At 44.6% G+C, this 16,486-nt stretch overlaps 1 protein-coding gene across 8 annotated transcripts in view; it reads left to right on the plus strand.

The window, feature by feature from the left end:
• Positions 1-16,486, plus strand: part of STAG1 (STAG1 cohesin complex component) — a 391,540-nt gene that overhangs the window by 309,310 nt on the left and 65,744 nt on the right. For 7 of the 8 annotated variants that reach the window (XM_065557025.1, XM_065557022.1, XM_065557021.1 and 4 more), the window contains one exon: positions 2,800-2,892. The exons of the other annotated variant lie outside the window; for it this stretch is intronic. In XM_065557025.1, coding sequence (XP_065413097.1) covers positions 2,800-2,892 — 93 coding nt within the window. The remainder of the gene's footprint in view (positions 1-2,799; positions 2,893-16,486) is intronic. 8 annotated transcript variants of the gene reach the window in all.

Below are 16,486 nucleotides of genomic sequence, written 5' to 3' on the forward strand. Positions count from 1 at the left end.
TTGAATTTCATTCTAACAAAGTTGATGGCGACTTGTTCCCTATTACATCTATCTATGAAAGTGGCTTTCTTGGTCTCAGTTACCTTGGCCAGGAGAATAGGAGAGCTGTGTCAGAACCTTCCTACACAGTTTTCTTCAATGATAAAGTCTTCCTTTGGCCTCACCTTAAGCTCCTGACTACGTGGATTTCTGGTTTTCACATTAATCAAGAAATTAACTTACCAACCTTTGTCCCAAAGCGTCATTCAAGTAGATGTGAAGAGAAACTGCATTCTCTTGATCTTAGAAGGGCTTTGGACTTTTATCTGGATCAGACTAAACCATTCAGATCAGCCTTGTAGTTATTCATGGCAATTTCAGACAGAATAAAGGGCCACTCATTGTCTACTCAAAGAATTTCCTTCTGGATTACAGGCTGTATTCATCTATGCTATCATTTGGCGGGTACAGAACCTCCATCAAAAGTGGGGGCTCGTTCAACTAAATCAGAGGCAACTTCTGCTGGCTTTCTGGCCCAGATGTCCATCCTGTACATTTGTAAGGAGGCAACCTGGTCTTCAATCCACACATTTACTTCCCGCTATGCCATCGCTCCTCAGTCTAAAGATGATGCCAGATATGAACTGGTGGTCCTACAATCCCTGTTCAAGTAGACGCCGAACCTACCTCCATCTCGAACTGTATGTCACCTAAGGTGGAATGGACATGTGCATCACTTTTGAAGAATTAAAAACAGATACCTTACTTTCCATAAATACTGTTGTTCAGGGAGTGTTGCACATGTCCATTCCACCATCCACCCTCCTTCCCCTCGCCATTGGAGTCTCTCCAGGAGGAAGGAACTGAGGAGGGTTGGGGGCAATGGGGCCCTTTATAACTACATGCACTGGCGCAAGGCAGGGGGCACTCATGCTGCCCTGACAGGTACTGCTGAGTGAAAACCCTGTGACAACTGTGCATGAGGTATGCACATACCTACAATGGAATGGACATATGCAACACACATCTTGAAGACCAACAGTTATGGAAAGGTAGGTAACCGTTTTTCCCATCACCCAAATCTATAATTCCATCAGATGTCCCCCAGATCCATCAGTTACCCACACGCTTCCCAATGCACCATTTATTCCCAGTGAATCCTCCTTTCTCCAGTCCGTCAAACCTCTTTCTCTCTGGTCCCCAAGTCATTACTTCCTGTTCCCGGACTAGTACGTCTGCAGGTTTTTCTACAAAGCAAGCTTGCCTTTCTAGCTCCCCTCTCTGCAGATTATTAGGACCTTGTGATGTTGTTGGACTTTATGCATGTTTATTGATGTTCAACAGAGTTTTCTTTTCATGTTGAATTATCCTGGTACCGAGTTCTAGATAAATACCATGTAGGTTTACTTTGTTGTCTTAAATTTTTGTTTGAAAACTTTTAAAATTCAAATCCAAATTTAAAATTCAAGGAATTGTAACTGGTATCTGTATTTTAAAAATATCTTGGGTGTGATGATAGTATATTCTTATTATTGTTTATTATCAGAGTGGTACCTAGACCCCTTTGCAAAGTGCCAATTGTGCTAGGTGAAACACAGACAGTGCCTCTCCAGAGAGCTCCTTGTTTTTCTTTTCATTGCGTCTCCATTTTTGCTTGGAGAGCTGTAGGCTTGAAAATGTGTGAAATTATTTGTCACCTCTTTTATTTTGCTTGTCCTGGCAATCTATTATTAATAGATTGGGAATCCGGGCTTAATATATTATTAATAAATAGGGGAAAATACCAAAGAAAACCACCATAATAGCATTTAGCTTCAAAAACAGGAACTACACAAAAATTGGGAAGCTAGTTTAAATAGAAATTAATAGGAACACCCAAAGGAGTGAAATGCCTGCAAGCTGCATGGAAATTATTTAAAAACACCACAATAGAGGTTCAAATTAAATATTGAAAATAAAAAAAAAACAGTAAGAGGACCAGAAAAATTCCACCATCATTAAGCAGGAGGAAAAGAGGTGGTTAGAGGCAAAAAGACATCCTTTAAAAATTGGAAGTCAAATGCCAGTGAGGAAAATAGAAAGGAGTATAAATTCTGGCAAGTCAAGTGTAAAAATATAATTAGGCAATCCAAAAAGGAATTTGAAGGGCAACTACCAAAAGACCCAAAAACTTAATGCAAAAAGTTTTTTTAAATAATCAGAGGCAGGAAGCCTGAATGTTAGCAAACACTAGGAAAGGGATAGTTAATAAAACAGAAAAATACCATAATGCAACTATATAAATCCATGGGACATCCACACCTGGAATACTTCATGCAGTTCTGGTCACCCCATCGCAAAAAAATTATATTATAATTGAAAAAAGTATAGAGAAGGGCAACAAAAATTAATAGGGGTGTGGAACAGCTTCCATATGAGGAGACATTAACAAGACTGGGACTGTTCATCTTAGAAAAGAGATGACTGAGGTGGGTATGATAAGGGGCTATAAAATCATGACTGGCGTGGAGAAAGTGAATAAGGAAATGTTATTTACTCCTTCACATAACACAAGGACCCAGGGGTCACCCAATATAATTAATAGGTAGCAGGGTGTCCCTAAACCTCTCATTGCCAGAAGCAGGGACTTGATGACAGGGGATGGATCACTCAGTAATTGCCCTGTTCCATTCATTTCCTCTGAAGTATGTGGCACCAGCCACTATCAGAAGACAGGATACTGATGGACCATTGGTCTGACCCAGTGTGGCCATTCTCATGATCTTATGTTTTTGTGCGCTAATATTTAAAGAATATTATCCCTTTTTAATGTTTATTCAGGAGGACTTGTTGGTATTGAGGAAAACTGTGAAATCCTTTCTGGCTGTCTGCCAGCAGTGCCTATCGAATGTCAACACTCCAGTCAAAGAACAGGTAAAGAAATACAGTCACATGTTCTTTACAAAAGTTTGATCATTTAAGCATAGCAAGAGTCAAGAAGAGGCTTTTATTAGATCAGTCTTGTGATGAAACAATCTTCTGCGCTATTCCTTTTAATAAACCGAACAAACTGTCCATAGAAATATATTCATACAGACTCTTTCTGAGCACAGCATAATGCATCTAGAGCCAAATTCATCCTGCACCATAGACTATGACTTTACATCAGGGATTAATTTGGCATGTAGTGTTTTAGTGGTGTATATATTTAACACTGTTTCACATTATGCTGCCCCAGTAATGCAACAAAATGCAATATCCCACTGGTACAGGCTGTGACAGTTCTTCACTTCTGTGTCTGTGCCAATCTGAGAGTGGAGAACTCTGATACTTCTAGAGTTGCAAGCCATTGGCTCTAGTAAGGCATGCTGCACGCTTCCCCAACAGGAGAACCAGTGTCTTCCATAGCAGTTCTTTTATTGCCAGTATGGTATAGGAATACCCTGGAGGACACTGAATCAGTGATCTCAGGTGTTGTTTTGCAACAGTCTTTCTATTTACAGCCATTTCTTAAGGAAAACTCAATTTTTTTTTCAAAATTGATATATCCAGTCAGTGTCTCTTCCTGTTAGCTCCTAACTCAAAAAATCATACTTGGGGAATTTTCTGGTTCTCATAATGTTCACTTCCTTGAGACTCAGGGCTTACTGCTTTTCTTTCCCTGTTTGCCAGGTTGGTTGAAATTCTGTGTGCGTGCATGCGTGCGCACATGCATTATGATTGTATGGGTAGGCAGCAGATTTTCATAGTTGAGTGTAATTGCCCATTACTATGTATTAGATATTGGAAGGGTCTCCTCTCAGAATTGGCCTATATATATATATATATATATATATATATATATAAGGGTTCATCAATATTTTGTGAAATCTCATCAAAAGACAATATAAAGTTTGCTTGACAAGATCTGTGTTCTATAAAACGATATTGGTTTGCATTAATTTTGTTGCTATCCTTTAATATTTTCCTGAAGACTTTCCCAGGAACTTGCCCAAGATCAATGTGAGGCTAACCATCCTATCATTACCTAGATTATCCCATTTACCCTTTTTAAATATTGGCACATTATCTCTTCTCCATTTATCTGAAACTTTCCCAGTGTTCCAGGATTTGTTAAACATCAACGGCTCTGAGATTTCCTTAGCCAATTCTTCTTAAACTTTTGGGTACAACTATCCCATTCTGCAGATTTACAATGTTTAACTTTAGTAGCTGCTGTTTAACATTCTGCCTAGTTACTGTTGACATAAAACATGTTTCATTATCACTGTAGGATGTGAATATGTCATCCAGCTTCTTTTCGAATTCAGATCAGAAATATTTATTGAACATTCCTCCATTTTCTGCATCAGCATTGACAATTTTACCATCTTTATCTAGTAATAGAGCTGTACCATTGCTAGGATTTCCTGATTTTGTTCCTGATATCTTTTTAAAATTCCTTTGTATTGTCCTTAACCCTAGTGGCCATGGAGTTTTTCACTAATATCTTTAGCTTCCCTTATCAAATTGTTTGCATTTCATAACTGCTAATTTATAGTCATTGCTGTCAACTTCCCCCTTTTCCATTTGTTTGATTGATAGAATTTTATTACTGCATTCATTCCCCTTCTTATCTAGGATGGCTTTTTACAATAATTTTAAATCAAAAAAGTCTTCTTTTGTAATTGTCAAATTGTGGGCTTTTTGGTGTATCTGATAGTTTTCTTAAACAACTCCAAATTATAATTCACATTGTTTTGTCTAAATTTCTCCTCCAAGTCAGTTTTGTTCATAATTGTTTTCAACTTTGGAAAATTGGCACTTTTAAAGCACTGATTTTTAGAAGCTCCAAGGACATATCACAAGTGGTATCATGAATCCTCCACCATATGTCCCCCAGATTGAAAGCCCCCATGATAATTCAGTTTTTCTTTCTACACACTAAAAATAGATGTTTAAAGAGCTGTTCATCCTGTTGTCTAGTCTGATTTGGTGTCTAAAACAGATGTTTAGCTGATTTTGTGCTTTATCATTTGGAACTCTAAGCCAGAAGCATTCCAGGCCCTGCAGTTCAGAACTGTGAATTACTCAAAAGCTGCTATTAGTATCTTTGATGTACAGTGACATTGCCCTCCCTGCTGCATGCTCTATTTTTCCCAATAAGGTGTATCCAGTGATTGTAACATTCCAGTCATGTGACTCATCTCACCAGATTTCTATTTGTGTCAAATTTATTTTAAAAAATGAGTATTTCTAATTCCTGTTGTTTATTTCCCAGGCTTCTAGCATAGCTATGTAGACAGTTAAAGAATTTATTTTCTTTAGCCCTTGACACCTTGATCCTTTACATTCACGATACCTCGAGTCTGAGTTATGTGTTTTTGTATTTGCATTTTGCTTCCCCCTTAATACTCTTCTCTTTTGTTGCTAGTTGAATGCTCTCCTGAATAATCCATCATCCTTGGTTCCCCATCTACTAAATCCAAACCATACTGTGGTGATTTGGGGAATAAGACTGCACAATTTATGAATTGTGTGTGAGATTATGAATTCTATATATGTATGTTTACCAAGCTGCAAACTCCATTTTGGATATGGGGTTCTTTACCTTTTTGTGGTGTTGTTGCCTCCATGTTGGCCTAGAATTCCAAAAGGTTAACAAAGGAGGTATATTGACTTATGTGGAGACATATTGAACTCTAGACAAAAGACTGGCTCCCACCCAGGAGAACTGGTTTATCAGGGGACCATCGCCTAGCAATGAAGTTAACTGGTAAGAGTCTGGGATCACTTGTTGAAGCTAAATGGAGTCACCTGACAGAGGAGACTGCAACGTTATAAAGGGCAAAAGCTGCTCTACTGGGTCTCTCTCTCTCTCTGGTTATTTTTATCAGCTTAAGATGAGGGAAGCTGCTGCAAGAGCTGGGCAGAAGGTAAGGGGGGAGAAGGGCTGGCAACCTGAACTCAGATGGTCCCCCAAAGGAAGGGTGAACTAGAGAGAGGGAACTGCATGTAGGGTTTATTATTTTTATGGGGGTCTTTGTATTTCTCAGGTGAGTAAATAAAACACAATGATGTGTTAAATGTCTGTGCAAAGTGTGTGTGTTTGTTTTGGGCTACATCTACCACATGGCTCCGAAGAGACTTAAACTGTAACCCAGTAGGCTCACACATTCAGTGGAATTCTGGCAGAGGCTGTGCTTAAGCTGCAGGCAGAATCTGAGGTGTCAGTGCTGGTTCCAGGGGCTGGGCAGCTGGATCCTGTGCTTGCAACTCTCAGATGGGAGTGTTAGACAGAGAATCTTCACTCTGAGTGTGTGCCTAGGGGCCCCAAGACTGGGATAGTGCCTGGACTCTGTTCAGACTCTAGGGATTTAAAACACGTGAGGATCCAGATCCCCGCACAGCCGTCTGCTGGGCTGCCAGCAGCGTGAGCTCGACCAGATCTGTGACACACATGTTGTCCTCTCCCCATAAAAGGTGACCCAGAGTTCCACATATATAAAATCCTCTACTTTTACCTAGCCACTTACCTAGTCAACAGTTCACTCCAGTATCGTCTGTCTGATTTTGCTCTGTAACGGGAAGAATCACAGAGAAGAGCACCTGGACTTTCCTCTCCTTCAGCTCCCTTCCGAGATCCCTGCGGTCTTTGAAGATCTGCAAAGTGTCATTTGAAGTTCTCATTCATACCAATATATAACATAAGCAGGTGGAGCCTTGCCCACTGTCTTCTGGATCGCATCCAATCTTGCTTATCTTGTCTTCGCTACAGGAAGACAGCACACCATCCTTTTGTCACTTGCAGAAGGTTCTGTCCCTTCTTCTTAATGTCATGCCTCCATTGAGAATTGTCTGTCTTCTTTGGACAGTCAGAAATCTTCTCCTGGGCATGCTTGGCATCCTCGTCGATTGGGCTGAATGTCCATCCTCAAGTGTAGCCCATGCAGACTCCTGTTTGTTTCCTCTGGCTAAATCTTCAGAAACATATCTGCAGCTGCCATGCTGAGTACCTGATAATGATGGGATATGTTAGATGAGTAGAATGCCTCCTGTTTCTCTTTCCTTGCATGGTCCCAGACTGCCCATCTTCTGCTTCTGGTCATGTTGAATGCTTCCCTTTGCTTTTTCCTCAAGTGGCCATGAACTGCCACTCTAGTTTCTATTCTATCCTGTTCCCTCACATCCTGTTCCTTTCCTTGCTGGATCTGTAGTAGCGATGCATAATTCAGTTGTCCAAGAACTTTTCTGCCTCTCTGATGCAGTGCAGGCTCTATAATTCTTCAAGAACATGAATCTTTTCTTCCATTTTATCCATTAACTTGCACTTCAGGCACAGGAATTCTCTTCTGGCAGGAAGCAGAACATAGCACATCCCATCCATTGCAAGTCACAATAACTTTTCCATTGCTGACCATTTTCTCTGGCGCAGTATACATGTACGCTAGACAGAAAAGTGTCTAACCTCCCGATGACAGAGTGTACTAGACATTCACTACTTGCTGTCAGAGGCCCCATCTCCTTGGCACATCCCACCCTAAGAAGGTGTCCTGCTGGTAGGGAAGAGCAGGGAGTTCACATCTCCAGGGGATGTCTAGAGAAGCCTCCCATGATCAGCTACAGGCAGAACCAGAGTTGGTCCTGTGGTACCTAGAAGGGCCAGGAGTAGGCAGAAGCCAATTAGAGCCCAGCATGTGTGATAAAAAGGGCTGACTGCTTCTACTAGGGATGTATTCTTAGTTAAGCCAGGAAAGGGAAGGAACATTCTCGCTGCACTAACTCAGGTAAACCTTGCCCAGTCAGGAGCCTCACCTTGACAACATTGGCCTTGAATCTCTGAAGGACTAGAATTTATTTTATGGATTTTAATGCCCAGGTGGCTATTTTGAGTTGAGACTTATTATTATTTATGTTGACCCCAGAAGCGGTCTGGTCTGAGAGCTGACCTGGCCAGAGGACTAGTCCACAGAAGCAACAGACCATTGCAGAACCAGAACACAAGGGGGCACTAGAGAGGAAGAGTCCATGCAACTCCTTGTCCTGACACTAGGGGGCACTCTGGTTGTGAGTGCACGTTATAAAACTCCCCCTGCAAATTCCCTCACACTCCACTGTTAGCCGCTCCCCCATTCACCTGCTCAGGTGTTCATTTTGCAGATGGCCTATATGCCTGGTCTAGCTGGTTAACACCATCCCCATGTTAAAGGGAGGGATCAGCTACTCAGAGACACAACAAACAGACCAAATTCTCAGTTAGCTAAGTCCTTATCTCCACCCACAGAGGCTACTCACAAACACTCCTTTTAGTCTTCTTCCCTGTTTGCCACATAGAGGGTACATTACAGATGCATTTTTGCTGGTTTAGAGCAGAGGCCTGCTGTAGTCCTTCTCACCAATTCCACTCATCCCCATGATGATCAAAAAGATCCAAGCCCCATCAGTCTTGTCATCTTAGTGGTGCCAACATAGATAAAACAATTCTGGTTTTCAGACTTGCTGGAACAGTCAGTGTATTTTTATTACCATCTTCTAGAATCCCCAGACCTGCTAACAAAACAGAATGGACTGACCCAGGAATCTCTCCATCTAACAGCTTCAGACATGGAACTCTGATGACCAGTGATTTAATTTGCTCTGGGTGGTACAGGGTATACTATTACAGAAAAGGAAACCTACTACCATGAAATTGTATGCACAAACATAGAGCTGATAGCATTTTAGTCCCTCAGCTCTTTGACTGTCTCTTGGCCCACATGTTCTCTGGGCTCAGTCATGTTCCATCTATCAGACATCTTGGCCTGTCATATTCCTTGGGACAGATTCAAATTATCTACTGTCTCTAGATTCATGAAGGATCAACTTAAATGCCACTCACCAGTGGACCTGAAACTAGTCCTCACAAAGCTGTGGGGATATCCTTTCAAACCCCTAAGGAGTACACCTTTTAATACCCACCTTTAAAAACACTTCACTGTGACTATCAGCTGCACCAGAAGAGTGAGCAAGCTTCAGGCATTAATGGCTGTATTTCCCTTCGAGTCAGAGATTTTAAGGCCAGACCTTGACTGTCATCTAGTCTGACCTGTTTCATAACACCGCCATAGTTTTCACACATTGTGTTCCTGCATTTAGCCCAACAACTTGTGATTGAATAAGACCATGCCTTATAGAAATATATCCAGTCTTGATAAAGCTCTAGATGATGGAGAATTCAATACATCCCTTGTTAAGCTGTTTCAGTGATTAATTACCCTCACTGCTAAAATGTGTATCTTATTTCTCGTTTGAAATTTTTGTAATCTTTGAATTCCAGGCTGGATCTTTTGATATCATTGTTTTCTACTTTGAAGAACCATCTATGATCAGGTATTTTCCCTATGTAGGTACTTATATACTGTTATTAAGTCACCTCAGATCGTCTCTTTGGTAAATTAAATAGATTGAGATCCTTTAATCTCTCATTTCAAGGCACATTTTCCAAGCCTCAAATCATTCTTGTGGCTTGTCTCTGAATCTTCTCCAGTGTTTCAACTTCCTTTTTAAAAGTGTGGGCATCAGAACCAAACACAGTTACATAATATTCTAGTAGTAGTCTCACCAGTTCCATATACAGTGATCATGCCACCTCTCCACTCCCACTGGATAGTCCCCTATTATTATTTCCAAGGATTGTGTTACCTATTTTGCCCACTGCATTGCACTGAGAGTTCATGTTCAGCTGGTTCTCTTAGATTACCTCAAAGCCCTTTTCAGAGTCCCTGCTTTCCAGAATACAGTCCCCTATCCTGTAAGTGTGACTACATTCTTGTTCCTAGATGTAGGACCATACATTTGAGCATATTTGTTGTTTAATTGCATCTAGATTACCAAGCAATCCAGATCACTCTATATAGTGACCTTGTCTTATCATTATTTACCACTCCACTAAACTTTATCAGCAATGATTTTATACTTTCTTCTAGTGCTCATTGAAAAAATACTCCACAGTGTTGGGCCAAGAACCAATCCCTGGAGGACCCCAATAGAAACACCCACACTAACTGATGATTCTTCATTAACAATTATATCTGGGATTTCTACATAAACCAGAGTCTCTCAATGCCAGTATGGTTCTCTAAACCACATCCCCCTTGTGACAGAGCACTGACGACTGACAGATGGGTCAGCACTCTGATCACTGTATCCTCAGTTAGTTCCCTTAGAGATGGGTGATTGAACAATTAGCTAATCAAAAGCAGAGGTTGGATTTAAGAAACTAATTAGCCCTCAGCTGGCTAACTTGATAAAAGTTAGGAAGGAAGTGTTACAAAATAGGAGAGGACATGGCTAGTTGAGCCTGAAATGAAAGCGATCCCTAGAGGGGGAGATCTCTTTTCCTCCTAGGGCCCTGGGAAAGAGGGGATGAAAGGATTTAAAACTGTGATGTTTCACTGTACTGGTGTTGGAAGGATTTAGAATAAAATACAGACTGAACACTAAAAGAAAGTGGATCTGAGCAGTTTCTGGAGCATCAGAGGACTGGGACAGAGCGTTACCCCATCACATCCCCCAGAGAAGAGTAAGGCAAATGGCTTATATGTTAAAATGGAAGTTAACTTCTATGTAAATCTTTTACATATGTAAGAAATCCCTCAGATTATTTGTGTGCTATGGAGAGCAATGTCAAGAGAATGTCACTTCTCTCCAAAGGCTCTCTAAGTGGATTACAGTGTGTACTGAATTGTGCTATACTCTGGCTAACCTTACAGCTCCTTTAGGCCTTATAGCATACCCCACCAGCACTATTCACTGGGGGCCTTATTCAACAAAGCATTTCAGCATTGTTTAAGTCCATCTCTATCCAGCAAAGCACATATGCATGTGCTTAACTTTAACCACAATCTTTAGTTCAGTTGAAGTCAATTGGATTTAACCACATTCATAAGTAGTGATCTACTTAAATCTTGAAGAAATCACACATTATTTGTGGGTTGGTCACAGCATAAATAGCAAATTTTGCAGATGTGTTCCTACAGTGTGTATATATACAACAAGTATTGTGTTGTACTACAATTACATTTGTAAGTTGACCTGGATAAAGGAGTCTGCTAAATCAGGGGTTCTCAAACTTTTTTGTGGAACCCCCTTTGAAAATATTTCAGGCTGTGATGACCCCCCACAAAAAAAAAGATTGGACTCCTCCCTCCCCCCCACACACCCACACCATTCCACCTTTACTTCTGCATTGCTGCTGGCAGCGGCACTGCCCTCAGAGTTGGGCACCTAACCAGCAGCTGCCGCTCTCTGGCTGCCCAGCTCTGAAGACAGCGCAGAAGTAAGGGTGGCAATACCGTGTTCCACCAACAATAGCCAAATTTCATGGGGAGACCAGATTTCATGGTCTGTTACGCTTCTTTCATGACCATGAATTTGGTAGGGCCCTGTACGCAAGTTCTGCACTGAATAGGGATGGTCTATTGAACTGGGGCTTGGATTTGGCTTCCTGCTTGGAAACAGCAGAGCTGTTTTAGTCTCTTTTCAGCCGAGTATCAGAGGGGTAGCTGTGTTAGTCTGTATCCACAAAAACAAGGAGGAGTCCGGTGGCACCTTAAAGACTGAGATTTATTTGGGCATAAGCTTTTGTGGGTAAAAACCCAACTTCTTCAGATGCATGGAGTGAAAATTACAGACACAGGCATAAATATACTTGCACATGAAGAGAAAGGCGTTACCTTATAAGTGGAGAACTAGTGTTGACAAGGCCAATTCAGTCAGGGTGGATGTGGTCCACTCCCAATAATTGATGAGGAGGTGTCAATACCAAGGGAGGGGAAATTGCCTTTGTAGTAAGCCAGCCGCTCCCAGTCCCTATTCAAGCCCAAATTAATGGTGTTAAGTTTGCAAATGAATTGTTGCTCTGCAGTTTCTCTTTGAAGTCTGTTTTTGAAGCATGGCCTTGTCAACACTGGTTCTCCACGTGTAGGGTAACTCCCTTCTCTTTTTTACCCACGAAAGCTTATGCCCAAATAAATCTGTTAGTCTTTAAGGTGCCACCGGACTCTTCATTGTTTTCAGCTGAGAACTCTTCAACCCACTTTCCCCTGGGAAGTATGCCTTCCAGATTGCCTTGAGTGGGACCATACAGAGATTTCCAGAGAAAGAAAGATTACTAACCTGTAAGTGCTGCTGTTCTAGGAACATCTCTGTCTATTCAAACTACCCACCAATATTCCCTTATTCCTTAGGTTCTCTATTTATTCTAGGACCCTGAGATTGAGGAGAAAGGAACAGAGGTGGTTGAAAAGCTGCACTCCCTTATAGATGCTCAGGTGCTGAATGTTCACAGGCACCACACGGCACTTATGCAAAGTAGAGTTACTAACTGTAAGCTGCTGGAGCATGGGCAGCCTGCCTAGTGGGTAGAGCAGGACCTTATCTGGTCGTTGCGGTGGCAGTTCAGAGTAATGGTGAGCTTAGATCCAGGAGTCAGGTACTGGCTGAGGGTGAAGCTGGAATCAGGGTTGAGGAGCCAAGCCAAGGGTCAGAACCAGGGTCATGATCAGGACACCAAGCTGAAGGGTAAGTTGAACTCAGGGTCAAGAAGCCAAGCCAAAAATTGGAACCGGAGTCAGGATCAGGAACAAGGCAGGGAGTCTAAGGCCTGGTCTACACTACGGGGATAGGTCGAATTTAGCCGCGTTAGGTCGATTTAAAAATGAATGCGTCCACACAATCAACCCCGTTCCGTCGACCTAAAGTGCTCTTAAAATCGACTTCTGTACTCCTCCCTGGCAAGGGGAGTAGCACTAAAATCAACTTTGCTGGGTCAAATTTGGGGTAGTGCGGATGCAAATCGACGGTATTGACCTCCGGGAGCTATCCCAGAGTGCTCCATTCTGACCGCTCTGGACAGCATTTTGAACTCCGATGCACTAGCCAGGTACACAGGAAAAGCCCCAGGAACTTTTGAATTTAATTTCCTGTTTGGTCAGCATGGTGAACTCAGCAGCACAGGTGACCATGCAGTCCCCCCAGAATCGTAGAGCGTAGAATGTTTCTGCACTCCTCCATCATCTCCATCCCTGCGGTTACTGCAGATTAGAAGGTGAAAAAAACGCACTCGCGGTGACATGTTTTCCGAGCTCATGCAGTCCTCCCGCACTGATAAGGCACAGCTTACTGCATGGAGCCATTCAGTGGCAGAGGCCAGGAAAGAATTAAGTGAGCACGAAGAGCGGAAGCAGGATGCGATGCTGAGGCTAATGGGGGAGCAAACAGACATGATAAAGTGTCTGTTGGGGGGGGCAAGTGGACATAATGAAGTGTCTGTTGGAGCTGCAGGAAAGCCAACAAGAGCACAGACCCCCGCTGCATCCACTGTATAACTGCCTACCCTCCTCCCGATGTTCCATAGCCTCCTCACCCAGACGCCCAAGAACATGGGGGGCAGAGGCTCCGGGCACCCAGCCACTCCACTCCAGAGGATGGCCCAAGCAACAGAAGGCTGTCATTCAAACAGTTTGATTTTTAGTGTGGCTACAATAAGCAATGTGGCCTTGTCCTTCCCTTCTCCCCCACCCCACCCGGGCTACCTTGTCCGTTCTCTCATTTATTTTTAATTAAGAAAGAAAGAATGCATGGTATCAAAACAATTGTTACTTTATTTCGAAGGGGGGAGGATGGTTGGCTTCCAGGGAATTAAAATCAACAAAGGGGGCATCAAGGAGAAACACACACAACTGTCACTCCGAAGCCTGGCCAGTCATGACACTGGTTTTCAAAACCTCTCTGATGCGCAGCGTGCCTTGCTGTGCTCTTCTAATCGCCCTGGTGTCTGGCTGCTCAAAATCAGACACCAGGCAATTTGCCCCAACCTCCCACCCCGCCATAAATGTCTCCCCCTTACTCTCACAGATATTATGGAGCACACAGCAAGCAGCAATAACAATGGGAATGTTGTTTGCGCTGAGGTCTGACCAACAGCACCAGTGGGCTTTTAAATGTCCAAAGGCACATTCTACCATCATTCTGCACTTGCTCAGTCTATAGTTGAACTGCTCCTTACTACTGTCTAGGCTTCATGAACGGATCCCCCGAGATCGTCACTGGGAAGCAGGAGAGCAGAGTTCTTCTTCGAGTGATTGCTCCTGTATGTTCCACAGTAGGTGTGCTTGCTCACCACGTGCACCGGTGCCGGAAGTTTTTCCCTTAGCAGCATTCGTAGTGGGGGAGCACCGCTGTGACCCCTGGAGTGGCGCCAACATATCGCGCCATAAAGGGGGCTGGGTGATCCCCCCACCCTCGGTTCCTTCTTGCCGCCAGTGAAGGTAGTCGGAACTTTGTGCTCCAGCTTTGCTGCAGCATTTCTAGCCTTAGTGGTATTTCCTCATCCCGAAGGCGAAGGGCGGGCTTCGGCCTATCCTCGATCTGTGGAAGCTCAACCAGTTCTTGCTTCATTACAAATTCCGCATGGTGTCCCTAGCCTCTATTATTCCCTCCCTAGACCTGGGGGATTGGTTTGCAGCGCTGGACCTCCAGGATGCGTATTTCCATGCGTGGCTTTCCACCAGCGCTTACAAGGAGAAGTGGTCAGAGTCCTCATGGAGAATACCACCACAATGTATTACATCAACAGGCAAGGGGGCACGCGCTCCAAGGCCTTATGCCAGGAAGCCCAGCTCCTGTGGGAGTTCTGTATAGCCCACAACATCCTCCTCCGAGCGTTCCATCTACCCGGCGAGAGCAACATGCTCGCAGATCGCCTGAGCAGGGTGTTCTCACAACAACACGAGTGGTCCCTGCACAGGGAGGTGGCAGAATGGATCTTCCTTCAGTGGGGTACTCCCCAGGTAGACCTATTCGCCACCGCCCAGAACCACCTGTGTCTCAGGTTCTGCTCCAGGGTGATAGAAGGCAATGGGGCCATGACGGACGCGTTCCTGCTCAATTGGTCGGGGCCCCTGATGTACACCTTCCCGCCCTTCCCCCTCATAGGCAGGGTCCTACAGAAGGGTGAAGTCAGACGGGGCGAGGATTATCCTGATAGCCCCGGATTGGGCCCATCAACATTGGTACGGGACCTTACTGCAACTCTTGGCGGCCCCCCCTCACAGGTAGTCTCCTCCATCCCAACCTGGCCCCACTCCACCTGACAGCATGGCTGCTCTGTGGCTAGATGCGGAGGAGGAGAGGTGTACCGAGACTGTTAAACAGGTCCTGCTTGAAAGTAGGAAGCCATCCACACGGAGGGCCTACCTGGCTAAGTGGTATCGGTTCTCCTCGTGGGCAAGGGAGAGAGGTTCCTCCCCCACGTCCGCTCCGCTCCAGCTGGTCCTGGACTACCTCCTGTCCCTTAGGACCCAAGGGCTGGCTCCCTCCTCGATCAAGGTGCATCTGGCAGCCATTTCGGCCTTCCACCCTCCGGTGGCAGGACAGTCGGTGTTCTCCCACCACATGACTTCCAGGTTTTTAAAGGGGTTGGACAGAGCGTTCCCTTATGCTAGACCCCCGGTTCCTCCTTGGGACCTGAACCTGGTGCTGTCACACCTCACGGGACCGCCCTTTGAACCCTTGGCCACTTGCTCCTGGTCCCACTTATCTGAGAAAGTGGCGTTTTTGGTGGCTATCACCTCAGCCTGCAGGCTTTCAGAGCTTAGGGCGCTGACCTCGGATCCCCCGTACACTGTCTTCCATAAGGAGAAGGTCCAGCTTCGCCCGCACCCGGCCTTCCTGCCGAAGGTGGTCTCGGCGTTTCATATGGACCAGGACATTTTCCTGCCAGTCCTGTGTCCTAAGCCCCATTCCTCCAATGAGGAACGACGCCTACACATGCTAGATGTGCGTAGAGCGCTGGCTTTTTACTTAGATCGAACAAGGCCATTCCGGAAATCCCCCCAGCTTTTCGTTGCTATGACCAAGCGCATGATGGGGCAATCGGTTTCCATCCAGCGGATCTTCCGCTGGATCACCTCGTGCATTCGCACCTGTTACGACCTGGCAGGGGTTCCCCCACCTCCTATTGTTAAGGCGCAGTCCTACTGCAACATCTGCTGCCAGCAGCACCCGGGAGGACCAGTACGAATCCCCCGAGCTCTTCTCTGGGGAGCAGGAGAGCAAAGTTGCAGCGGAAGTGGTGGATGACGACGGTTAGCAGTCCTACTGCACCATCTGCTGCGAAGGCACGGAGCTGCTGCTGTGTAGCAATGCCAGCTGCTGCAGGTGCTTCTGTGTTGAATGGTTGGAGGTCTGGGTAGGGCAAGGTACCTTGGCCAAGGCAAAAGAGCAAGAGTCCTGGAGCTGTTATGTGTGTCAACCACAGAAGTGCTATGGGGTGTTACAGCGCCGACCGGACTGGAATGTACGGCTGCAAGACTTCTTCACCAGCGACAAAGGACAGGAATATGATGCATCTAAAGTGGCCCACACATTTCCCAGAGTCACTACCCTTGATAACAGAATGTCAATGATTGCATTGGCTACTTGGCTCACAGCAGCCCCCACAGTAGACTTGACCACAACAGCAGCGGTGACAGTGAGCTGAGCGGGCTCCATGCTTGCCGTGATATGG

Source organism: Chrysemys picta, chromosome 9 (genome assembly GCF_011386835.1).
Source record: "Chrysemys picta bellii isolate R12L10 chromosome 9, ASM1138683v2, whole genome shotgun sequence".
NCBI classification, from domain to species: Eukaryota; Metazoa; Chordata; order Testudines; family Emydidae; genus Chrysemys; species Chrysemys picta.